At 19.8% G+C, this 12,982-nt stretch overlaps 3 protein-coding genes across 5 annotated transcripts in view; 1 reads left to right on the forward strand and 2 right to left on the reverse strand.

Moving 5' to 3' along the window:
• Window positions 1-2,609, reverse strand: part of LOC102673671 (ankyrin repeat and protein kinase domain-containing protein 1-like) — a 4,936-nt gene extending 2,327 nt beyond the window's left edge. The window contains exons 1-3 of one of the 2 annotated variants that reach the window (XM_006610572.2): window positions 2,551-2,609; window positions 1,647-1,771; window positions 517-1,479 (exon numbers count right to left, since the gene is read on the reverse strand). In XM_006610572.2, coding sequence (XP_006610635.1) covers window positions 517-1,340 — 824 coding nt within the window. In that variant the 5' untranslated portion in view covers window positions 1,341-1,479; window positions 1,647-1,771; window positions 2,551-2,609. Of the gene's footprint in view, window positions 1-516; window positions 1,772-2,550 lie in introns of both variants that reach the window. The other variant, XM_006610570.2, reaches the window with a different exon arrangement.
• A 1,502-nt stretch (window positions 2,610-4,111) lies between these two features.
• Window positions 4,112-6,583, reverse strand: LOC102673976 (serine/arginine-rich splicing factor 7-like). Of its 2 annotated transcripts, XR_421021.2 has the most exons (4): window positions 6,416-6,583; window positions 5,774-6,153; window positions 5,140-5,391; window positions 4,112-4,473 (listed from the first exon to the last, which is right to left on the reverse strand). XR_421021.2 is itself a non-coding variant. In XM_006610573.2 (3 exons), the coding sequence occupies exons 1-3, from the start codon at window positions 6,422-6,424 to the stop codon at window positions 4,242-4,244; spliced, it is 621 nt and encodes a 206-aa protein (XP_006610636.1). In that variant the 5' UTR covers window positions 6,425-6,582; the 3' UTR covers window positions 4,112-4,241. The 2 variants fall into 2 exon arrangements, 1 of the variants encoding a protein (XP_006610636.1); XM_006610573.2 differs by lacking the exon at window positions 5,140-5,391 and having other exon boundaries at window positions 6,416-6,582.
• A 740-nt stretch (window positions 6,584-7,323) lies between these two features.
• LOC102674157 (ribosomal RNA processing protein 1 homolog) lies at window positions 7,324-10,667 on the forward strand. The gene is made up of 7 exons (XM_006610574.2): window positions 7,324-7,658; window positions 7,776-7,999; window positions 8,090-8,260; window positions 8,380-8,562; window positions 8,947-9,224; window positions 9,318-10,101; window positions 10,360-10,667. The coding sequence occupies exons 1-7, from the start codon at window positions 7,439-7,441 to the stop codon at window positions 10,588-10,590; spliced, it is 2,091 nt and encodes a 696-aa protein (XP_006610637.1). The 5' UTR covers window positions 7,324-7,438; the 3' UTR covers window positions 10,591-10,667.
• Window positions 10,668-12,982: the final 2,315 nt, after the last annotated feature.

Here is a 12,982-nt window from a genome sequence, read left to right on the forward strand (position 1 = left end):
TTTAGATAGATAATCAGATTAAAGACTTATCAATAATGAAAATAATTTAATTTTTTATTTTCGAAATAAATTTATTTAAAACATAAATATAAATATTTATATATTCTTCAAAATTAATTTTTTAAAATTTATTGATTTTGATAGAAATTAGTATGAAGGAAATAAATATTTAGTAATAATTACTATTATTAAAATTTTTTAATTAAATTTTATTTTTAATTAATAACTTTATTATTTATTAATTATTTTGTTTCAAAATTTAATGTTTTCAATTTCTCAATCATTAGTATTCTCAATCATAGTATTTCTCAATCATAAATTATTGGCATGATACATAATATGATATTTTTTCAAAAATATATTCTATTTTCATTAATACTATAAATATGCATATATTTTATAAAAAATTTCATTTCAAAAAATGTTTAAAATTAAAAAAAATCTCTTAAAATCTTTTATTATTCAATATTTAAAATTTTATTTAATGTTTTATAATTTACAGAAAAAATTTCTTACCTAAGTATAGGCAAACAATGATTTGTAGCTGCTACTAGTAGGGGTGGATCACCTGAAACATTCCAATCTGGTTCGTCTAGATTTTGTATTAAGTTACTTGCAAGAAGTGCCGCAACGCACTTGGCGTCTCCAGCACGTACAGCTTCGTGAAAATTTAGTTCACTCTCTGGATCATAGATTTCTTCGTTATTTTTTTGAAGAGCTGTATTTTCTAATGATTCGTTACAATTTCCAAAATCGTTTGAAAAATCGCTAATTTCCATAGCAATACTTTCAATAGAGTTTTGCAATTCTTGTAACTTAAAATTATCTTGCGGAAAAAGATCAGTTTCACGTGTTTCCGATATAATATCTTGAAAATCACATTCAGTGAGAAACGCATCGACTTTCATTGATACAATTAAATTTGAAGTCGATTTTGGTACACTCAAATCACAATTTTTTATCACTTCATTTTTAATTTCACCCATATTAATAGTTGCATTTTGAATATCTTCAATAATAACTGAAGTATTTTCATTTTTTTCTAGAAATTCACTATCTTCATTATTTTTATATTCCACAATATTTTTAACTTTTTGTTCAAGCAATTCTGATGTATTAACTGATATACAAAGTGTAAGTTTTTCTTTATTAACAAGGATTTCCTCTTGCTCCTCACCACCTGTTGCAAGCTTCATAATTCCTGTAGTAGCAAATTCACTACTTTCCTCCAGCATTGCTTGTTCTTTCTTGTTGTATAATATTTTATTAACTATTGTGCTTGTCTTCTTTTCTACGTTCTGTTCCTGAGATATAGGATCGTTTGTATAAGCAGCAGTCATTCTGATAATTGTTGCTTGCCTTTTAATTGAACCTGATTCTCTGATAATTGACTTGATGTTTTTTAAGAGGAAGATCTTACACCGTGATCTACTTTACTGTAGTCATTACTATTTCCTTATTTTCTCTTTTCTAATACACCTGTTTGTTCATTACTTTTTCAATATAATAAAATTATCAATCATAATTAAGATACAAATGAATACAAATTATAAATGTGTATATATAAATACAAATGTACAAAATAATTCATAAAACGAATCAACGAATTACAAATACGTGACTAAAAAGCAAATGAATCTGCTTACGAAGCGTCGCTACGAATTTCTCTGCTTCTCTTCTCCTTCTTCTTAACTTCCCCACCCTTACTCCTTACCCCACTTCTCAAAACCTCCTGCGGTGCATCCAAGGAATTTATTGTAGATCTGATACCCTAGAAATCGGATTCAACATATCTTCTTATCTTACTTTGTATTTGCAGCGATTAAATTTAAGTAATATATGTTTTTTTACATTTATTCTTTCATTTTTTTCATTGCATCAATTTTGGAATTGAAATTTGTATTATTTAGGATTTTTTTATCATTTCAATCAAAATTATATTAATTTCTAGGAAATTTTATTTTTTTATCTCTATATTGATACTTTTATTCATAAGTGATGATTATATAAAAATTATATAAAGTTTGAATGCAAAAAGATATAAAATAATAAGATATAGTATAATTTTAAATAAAAATTATAAATTAATCTAAATACTTTTTTAAACATAATCCAAACACATTACTTAAAATATTATACAATATATACAAATAACAAATAAATATTATGATATACATATAATATACATATATATACATATAAATATGATAATATTATAATTAGTTTGATTTTTTTTAACTTTACATTTACAAATATAAAGTATGTGTACATGTATTTATATAAAATGATAATTTATATGTAAGAATCAATATCAATTAAACATTAGATCAAATAAATTAATTTAAAATATTAGGAATATAATATCATTTTCAATGCATTTTTTAATTTTATTTATATTTTTTAATATAATTTTATTTATTAATCACATTTTTTTAAAGATAATTTTATAAAATAATTAATTTTAATTAACTTTATAAAATATTACTTTTATAAATAATGTTTTTATCTACTATTCAATAGATTTAAAAATTATATGAATTAAGTACTTACAATTAATTTATCTTGATTGAAAAATGTATTTTATAAAGATCACTAAAAATATTTCATCTATTATCTATCAGGAAAAATAAAAAATGAGGTTAATGCAGAAAATTAAATTTTTATAAATTACTTCTCATAACTTCTCATAATATTTTGTTCATTATTTGTAAATATATTCACAGTAATATATATTATTATATATTTAATATATCATTATATTTGTTTCAATTTCATATTCAACATAATTTCATGCAAACCACATGATTTTCACGTTATTGTTAAAAATGACAAAAATAACATATTACTACGCAGTCTTTTCTATTTTCATTGATTTTATAAAATATTATATTGATACTTAAATGTTTTTATTTTTAAATAATCCGTTTTAAAATATAAATGTCAATATTTTTTTAGAAATGTAAACATTCTTTGAGTATGCACATAGCACACGCTTATAGTGTATAGATTGTGTAAAAATTCATATGTGAAAAAATAATGTAATACATCTATAATAAACTTATTATGATAATTCTATTCTTGTTAAAATGATTTGATATTTTTAAATACTATTTTATACTTTAAGTGACAATAAATTTACATATATTTAGTAAAAATTTATTGAATATTAATTTTAATAAATTTCAATTTTACAATACAGAATATATATAACATAAAAATTAGATTTTATATTATAAGATTTTATTTTGTTTTAAAGATAAAAAAATACATTGTAAAGAAAATTACTTAAGGAAAATCAAGTATTAAATTTCAAAATTTAATTTTGTTTTTTTGATATATCAATAATTAATTTTAATTTTAATTTTGTAATTAGTTTTAAAAAATATAGAAAAATATCAATAAAGTTATTGAATAAGTAATTTATATTTCCATTTGAGAAATATAAATGAACATAAACTTATATTTTTTGATATTTAAAAAATATGGAATCCATGAATTACTAATAATATACTATTATTATATAAATATTTACTAACAAAAATTTCATAAAAGGAAATCAAATAAATGTTTCATAAATATATATTTGAAATATTATATTAATATCCTAACTATTGAAATAGCAATTGCGAACTAGTATCATGGATAGGTAAATATTATATTCAAATAAATTAGAGATATATGCGTTTGTATATATATCCCCAATATACAAAATGCTAAAAAAAAAGACTTTAAAGATTTATAGTATTTATTGTGAAAAATAAAAAATATTTAATTGGTGGATCTTTATAATTAATCGATTTTTATTATTTAAGAATATTCAATATCGAGTTTTTTTGCAATATATTAAATGTAAATAAAGAAATTGATTTAAAAATATATTAGTTAAAGATTTTCAATATAAAATTATTATTAATATTGACATCTTTAAATTAATGTACTAAATCAATTTCTATTTACATATATAGAGAAAATTCATATCAAATGTTTGTAAATAACAGTTGATTTTATATTGAAAAAATTGATTACAGGACTTATATTAATTTGTTATTTTTTTTTCTTGATGATTACTATAAACTTTTAAAATTTTAATAATTTTCATTATTTATAAGTCTTTTTTTTTAACATCTTGTTTCAAAGGATTAGAAAAAATTAATCATGAAAAAGCTTAATTGATAGAACATATAACTATTAACATAAGAAATGATTTTCATACACTTATCAGCTAAAGAATATACATCGTTTTATTTGCTGCGAGATCTAGAAACAGATTTCGATTTGGTCCTGCGCGGACTACGATCTCTAGAATCAGATCGCCGTTTATTACGAATTTTATCTTTATTATAATCATTTCTACTGTGAGAACGGCTACGAGATGATGATCGTGAATGCTTGCTTCTTGATCTTGACTTCGAACGTGAACGAGACCGTGATCTTGATTGAGATTTTGATCGTGAATAAGACCTGGAGTGGGATCTAAAATACATATTACATTAAAATCATGATTGTATTAAAATTGCCTATAATTTTGAATATTATTGCTACTTTATTTATGTAAATTTCTTACATTTTTTGATTATAAATATATTATAAAATATTTTTTACATATTTTAAAAAATTTATGAAACAATTGGGCTTGCAAAAATTGTGACGAGTACCCAGGAAAACTATAATAATTTACTTCATATTCACATAAAAATAACAATTATAAAAATATAGTATGATAGTTTGATTTTCATTATTTATAATATTTCCTATTTTTTTCTGTTGCTTAAATGTCAATATAATAAATATATTATTATATGCATGAAACATTAATAAATCTAAATTATCAAATATCATAAATATAATGTTATATTATTTTAAAAACAATTATATTTATAGGTTTCAAGATATAATTATTTTAATTATGTATCATTTTTTATATTCATATATCAGTTTGTAGACAACTATATAATATGCAATAATAATGTCAAGAAGAAGAGAACAGATGAACTTATACAGATGAAATTGCACAAATGTCAAATATGTGGACGAAGAGTGGCTAGATGAAATGACTCACAGTTTATCTTTCAGTGACCATTAGATCTATTATGATAATTTGGCAAAAAGAGTAAAACAAGTGAAGAATATCAGAGGTACCAGTAGTGCTGATGTGCAAAAACTTTCAGTTTAAGGTGATCTCAGTGGTCGTTAGAAGTATTGTAGTGTGCAGAACTAGCCACTCCATCGGCCATGTTTTCCTCTTTTGCTTGTAGAATGCAGAAAGAAACCCAAGGAACGTGGGTACTTTGTGCTGTAACTACGTAGTATCACAAAGTGAACCCAAGGCGAATCTCACGAGAATCTCAGTAGCAACACATTTCTCATGTGTATACTGTTCTGCTGGTTCTCCTATAAAAATGTTAGTATTACATCTGTATCTTTTTGATATTGAAACCTCTTCAGTTTAGAATATAAAACCTTCATATTATAAAATATTATTCTCTTTCACATAATATCATTTGTTTCATACTTCAAATTTAAAAATAATTTTAATTCTTTATATAATTTCTTTTGTTTATTGAAATCTATTTTACTAAATATTTATGTACAATATTCTGTTTAGAATAAATATAAATCTTATATAAACACATAATTACAAATTAATTTTATTGTACATTTAAGCATATATTTGTTAAATAAAAATCTATAACATATATATTTCTTGCTTACTTGTCTAATATTTTTTTGCATGCCATAGAATTTATATGAAATAAATGTATTCTATACTCACCTTTTCTTACGTGTATTTCTATGTCGTTGACAATTTCTAGCATAGTGGCCTCTTTCACCACATTCGTAACACCTATCTTCAGGATGAAACAATCTTCCTATACCTCTTCTGAAATAACTCCTATCTCTTAATCTTCTCCCATTAGATGGTTCCACACGAGCTCGTCTTCCACATATAGTTCTTCCATCAAGTCCTCTTATTGCATCTTCTGCATCTCTAGCATCTTCAAATTCCACAAAAGCAAATCCAGGTGGATTTCTAGCTACCCATACATTTCTTAAAGATCCATAGTAAGAGAAAGCATCTTCTAATTCTTGTTTTGTTGCACCACTTCCTAAGTCTCCTACATATACTTTGCAATCTGAAGGATATCTTGACATCTAAAAAAATATATTTAAATAATTTAATATATATCGAATATATATATAATGAACAAAATAGTTTTATTATTATTTAGTTAATATTTTAAAAATTAATTCATTTGTTTTCAATAATTTATCTATGGATATATATATTAAAAATATTAAAAAGTATATTAATAATAAAAATAATAAAAACATATAAATATATATATATATAATTTTTTTAAATATTTAATGTTTTTAAAAAAAATAAAATACAATATATTTGATAAAATTGTACCTTATTCATTGTTGGTTAATTTATCGAACAGGAACATATAACGATATAATAAATCACATTTTCAATTCTTCATTTTGAAGAAAAAATTGCACGTCAAGCACGTCAATTTTTTGTAGTTAGTATCTCATCGAAATGTAAGAGATGATACTTAAAGTCCAGTTTCTAACATAAAAATATAAATGTAACGATGAAAAGTATGGAATGAATTGATATAATTATATATTTTTAATATAATTTAAACAAAAATTTATATATATTAACATATTTTTTAAATAAATAAAAAAAATCATAAGAAAAGTTAATATTTTTCAATTAAATTTATGTATATAGAACATTGATAACAATATTTTAATAATGTAACTATTGGTAGAACTGAAATCGATTCTAACAAAGTTTTCGATTTAAATGAAATGAAGTTGTAAGTTATAAATTACGATTTATAAATTCATATATCGATGAAAAGTTGAAAACTGTAATCTTAAATATTATTTATTACAAAATATATACATACATATATATACAATATATATATATATATTATATTTATAGATTAATATGTAAAATATGAATGAACATTTTTAAAATGAAATCTCAAAATACATTTTATATCTAAAGAAAATATATGATTAAGATTATTAGATGAGACTCTAGATTTTCGGAATCTGATGTTACTTTAATTTAGAGATAAAAAAACTAAGAAAGAAAGAGATACAATTGCTATACCATCTATCGAGATATATATGTTAAGGTTACTTTTCACTATGATTGACATATGACACTAAGTATCATAATTCTTGTGTATGACAATGAAACATTGTATGTCCCGCTATATATTATAGTATTAAATTCAATACAATGATGAAAAAAATAAATGAAAATGTCATGATATTTAATATCATAATTAATATTGTAATCATAAAAATCACAATTTATTGTCATGTGAAAACATACCTTAAAAGTTTTAGGTGGCATAGCAATTGCATTGTGTTACTTCCTTTAGTTAATTTCTTTTAATACTTAAAAATGGCAGTTAAAAAAGTTCGATGCACGCATGCATCGTTGCAAATACCTATGCAACGTATGAAGCAAATAATTTCAATAAATGAAAAAGACAAAAAAGCAATTGTTATTGCACAAGAAATTAAATTTGCTCGATTACTTTCAAGTAATGATAAAATAATTCGAGATAGAGTATTAAAAAATTTAAGAAAGTGGTTAACAGTTCGTTCACAAAGTTCATTTAGTAAGATTTATATTTTTATTAATTAAAAATTTATCATTTTATTATTTAATTTAACTTTAATTTCTATTTAACTATTTATTTATTTATATTATTAATTTAAATATTATTTTTTCATAGCATTCACAGAAGCAGATTTTATGCGATTATGGAAAGGTTTATTTTACTGTATGTGGATGTCAGATAAACCTTTAATTCAGGAAGAACTGGCAGAATCTCTTAGTAAAATTGTCCATTGTTTTAAAACTAAAGATATAATACTACTTTATATATTATGTACATTAAGAACATTAGGGATTGAATGGTTTGGTATAGATCAATATAGGTTAGATAAATTTTGTATGGTAAATATTTATGGAATATTTTTCATATGTATTTATAAAATATATAGTGTTGCATTTTATAAAATTTTATTACTAAATATTTTTATTCAGTTAGTTCGAAGAATAATTCGACAAATTTTTCAAAAATGTAAAGAAAATTTATGGGATATTGAATGGATAAAAGGTTTTTCTGAAATACTTGAAAAATTATTAGTAGACCCACAAATATGTCAAGGTTTTAACATGCATATAACAGAAATATTTTTAGAAGAACTTTCAAAGGTAATTTTTAAAAATTATATTAAATATTTATTTATTATTAATATCTAATAATATTAATATTATATTATTTTAATTATAATATTATATTATTAATACATAATAAATTTTAATTTATGTAGATCAGTAATGGAAATGTACCAGAAGATGTTGTTACAGAACTTATTAAACCATTTATTTCATATTTTATACCTATGGATGATGAAAGACAAATTAGACATATTATGAGGCATATTTTCAGATATTTAATTTTTCAATCAGATATTGGTATAGATTATATGGAGAAATTTAAAGCTTGGAGAGATGTGAGTATTAATATTTTTATTATTTGAAACTTTTATTATATGTAATATATATAATATATAATTATAATAATTTTGTTTTACTTTTTAATATAATGATTATGGAAAATATTATTTTACTGAAGTTGTATTGTTATTTTAAAGCATTAGAATAGTGATGATTTGGAATGCTGAAATTTTTTCTTCATCTTAGTTTTAGATTTAATTCAAATCAGAAACAATTTAATCTCATCTATTTAATTTAAGTAGAGATCAATTTATTAATAAAAAAATAAAAATAAATATTTAGATAAATATTTAGATTTAGATATTAGATAAATGCAATTGGATAAAGCAATATAATTTGTTACAAAGTTTTTAATAATATATATTGTTATTTTTACATAGGCTGGTTTTCCTGCTGGTTCTATTGATATTATGGAAAAAATTGAACTATCAGATGATGAAATAGATGATAATATTACTGAAGTAAAAGAACAATTTCTTCAAAATCAAATAAATTGTGATGTAGAAAAACCACTAGATCCAAGAGCTGGTAGAATAGATGTTGATTTGCCTCAAATACCTTTTAATTCTGAAAAGATAGCTATATTGTTAAATAAATATAAATTTCATCCATCATCAACAACAAAATCACGTAGACAATTACGTCGTCTTATTAAAGAGTATGATAAATATACTATTGTTTATTAAAAAATATATTAAAAATATTAATAAATTTAATTAATAAATCTAAATTTATTAAAATTTTTTTGCAGATTTACAGAATTATCAGAAGGTAAAATGCCATTAGGTATTAAGGAAATAAAAATCTCAAAAATACAAAAGAAAAATATAGATACAAAATCGGCTGCAATACGTCTTTTAAAATTTGAGAATGAACTATACATGGATAAGTTACAAAAAGGACGCAAGAGAAAAAAAAACAAACAATTAATGCAAAATAATGAAAATAATAAATCTAGTGAAGAAGAATTAGAAAATATTAGTGATGAAAATAATAGTAAAAGTGAATCTACAGAAATAGATGAAAATGAAATTATAAAAAAAAAGAGAAAATTAAAACATAAATTAAATACTATTAATTATTTAACAGATACAAATTTACAAATATCAGATAAAAACAGTCTTAATATGAAAAAAACAAAATATAAAATAATAGAAAAGAATCAGAATCAAAATATTTATAAATCAAATTTAAAAAATAATTATAAAAGGAAGAATCATTTATTAATTGAAAATATACATGAAAATAAAAAAATAAAATTAAAAAAAAGTAAAAATACAACTGTAAAAACATTAAATATTATCACTCAAGCAAAGAGGAAAAAATCAACAAAATTAAAAAATACTGGGAAGTGGAATGTTTCTGATCATGTAGAGGCACCTATTTGTTCATTGAATAATAACACAAAATCATTTCAAAACAATTCAAAAATTGTTGATAATTCAGTTATAAATAATCATGAGCAAGAAAATATACTCAATAAAAAGCCAATATGGTTAATGCCTATACTAACAAAATTAAAAAATGAAAGAAATGTAAGTTCTGTTATATTTATTTCAGTTATTAATTGAAAAATATTAACTAAATTTTCAAGTTTCTTTTTTTCTTTAGTTTGCAAATTGTATAACTTATTTGAAATTGTTATGATTATTGATATCTTCATTATCTTTTTTATAATATATATATATTAATATATATTACATTCTGCATCTCATTTTATACAAGCTTAAATGTTTATAATTTAAAAAATAAATCTCAACTAACATTTTTGTACATTAACATTTTTATTACAGAATAAAAATTTGAAAGAACAACATAAAATAAGAACTACTACAAATTCCAAAAAACGAGTAAAAATTGCTCTTCAATGTAATACAGCTCAACATACATCTGAATATATTTCACAAATTCGGAAAAGCCCAGCTATACCTTTTGATGCAAATAAAAAACCATTAGCAGGTGTATTAAAAGCAAGTCCTATACCAAGTCCAATTAATCCATTTTATAAAAAAAGTATTCTATAAAATATTTAATATATTAATAAACGACTTAATAATTATTTGTTAATAAAACAAATAAAGATAGAATTGTATAAAATAAATATTAATTTTTAATTTTTAATTTTTATGATAACCTTTATTTTTAATTTTGATTCTTTGCAATTAATAAAAATATTTATATATATAAATAATATTATATATATAAATGTGTTTATAAAAAAAAATTCATAGTGTTATATAAATTTTATTTTAGAGATTAACACATTAAAGATTAACAATTAATCTAAATTCTAATGATTTATATTAATAAAAATTAAAAATTTTTAATAATACTTAAAATACAAACAATTAATTTTTAAAAAATTAAAAATAATATAAATGATATAATATATCAATATAAAATAAAATTAATTTTGATTTTGATTACTATATAATATACTATATTTTGTTTTTAATTACTATATAATGATAATTATATATTTTAATTATAAATTTATAAATAATAAGGAAAAAAATTTTATGTATAAGAACATAAGTTTAAATATATTTATTACATTTATATTTTATCTTTTTTCGTTATACTATACTAGTTTACACATTTATTTTATACATAGTTTATACATTTATACAATATTAAAATTTCATGTTTTTCACAACATAAAATATACTAGAATAAATCCGTGATTTTTATTTTTTTTTTTATAATTCATTTTTTTATAATATTAGTATAATAATTACATATACATATATATTTCAATGTCAATGTATAATAAATATTTAAATACACATTTTAAAAATAGTATGAGATATACTATAAAATAAATAGAAGTATAAAGTATTATATATTACAATATAAAAATGAAGCATGATGTTTTATAAATTAATTATTTGAAATGAAGAGTTAATATCAATTTATTTGTTTTCTTTATAATTCGAAATTGATGAAAAATATTTATAATAACAATGAAAATTTTATTATAGATGAAGATACTTTAAATAGATTTTTAAAATTCAAATACAATCTTATGTTTTTTGAATAATATTCATAAAAGTACACTAATACATATATTTTTTTGGCACATGAATTCACTTTTACTCATAACATTTCTATTACTATAGAAAAATAGAGTTTTAATTATTATTATAAAATCAAATACTTAAAAATTATATTCTACATATTATTCATACATTTATATTCATTATATTTTCATATAGTTCATATTAAAATTTAACAAGAATAATATTGAAATTTATAAAATTGCTTTTATAATATTAATTCAATTAATATAAAAAATAAAATATACATTTATTTTATGTATGTATTTAAGATGTAAGAAGATAATTGTTTAAAAAATTTTAAGTGCATAACTATCTCATACTTTATCTTGATCGAATTTTAAATTTTGTAAAATTTTAAAATTTTTTATATCTCTAATTTTATTTTATAATATATATGTACATTTGTACTTCGAAATATGAGATAATGAGGCACTGTGTCCATTGTTAGCTAGGTTGATTTTAATTATATATTTTTTTTTTAAAAAAGAATTAAAAAAACATAGCATTATTTAAATTAAAATAAAAATATTTCCCATGTTATGTGTATATATATTTAAATATAATATTGATTGTATCATAGATTAAATATTGCAAAATTATAACTCTTAATAATATTAATTTTTTGGAAAATTGTTAATTATTCCAAAATTACATCTATCATTCAAAATTGAATATATAATTATGTTTTCTATTATTTTTTTTATTAATTATATTATTAAAAGCAAAATAATTTTTTTTTTTAATTTATATTTATATAAATGATATTCAAAAAAAAAAATCATTATAATATTCATTCTAATATTTTTTAAAAACATTTATACATTATAATTTTAAAAATATAAAAACCATATTTATTATATTTAACTTAGAACTATTTTTTCTTAATATCAATTATTTTTGTTGAATTATATTATATTTATAATCTTTAATGATAATATTTAATGAATTAAATATTATTACATATCTAATTTAAAGACAATTTTATATATATTTCATATATTTCATATATAAAGTTTACATAAAGTATGATGATATTTTATAATTATAAAAAATATTTTTTCAGAAGATTATCATTTAATTTAATTATACGTAAATCTAATGACATTTTATTTAATATATAATTTAAAATGAATAAAACATTATATATAAATTAATATAAATTAAATAAATAAATTTATGTCACTTATTATATATCACTATATTTTGATATTCATGTTTGTTTATGAATGTTATATAAAAAAGAATATTTAAAAATTTATTAATATTTTATGATTATACTTGTAATAATAAACTATTTATTTTTGAATTTTTGAATTATGATCAATTATTGTATAAATAACATTTTTTCAATTTTTAA

The sequence above is a fragment of the Apis dorsata genome, unplaced genomic scaffold, assembly GCF_000469605.1.
Source record: "Apis dorsata unplaced genomic scaffold, Apis dorsata 1.3 scaffold_74, whole genome shotgun sequence".
NCBI lineage: Eukaryota > Metazoa > Arthropoda > Insecta > Hymenoptera > Apidae > Apis > Apis dorsata.

Excerpts from the sequence above, each read along its gene's own strand:
- LOC102673976 (XM_006610573.2), bottom strand. Across the intron at positions 4,474-5,773 it reads AGAAATACACGTAAGAAAAG|ATCCCACTCCAGGTCTTATT; the intron begins GTGAGTATAGAA and ends TATGTATTTTAG.
- LOC102674157 (XM_006610574.2), top strand. The coding sequence starts at position 7,439 with ATGGCAGTTAAAAAAGTTCGATGCACGCATGCATCGTTGCAAATACCT. Across the intron at positions 9,225-9,317 it reads TTACGTCGTCTTATTAAAGA|ATTTACAGAATTATCAGAAG; the intron begins GTATGATAAATA and ends ATTTTTTTGCAG. Across the intron at positions 10,102-10,359 it reads AATTAAAAAATGAAAGAAAT|AATAAAAATTTGAAAGAACA; the intron begins GTAAGTTCTGTT and ends TTTTTATTACAG.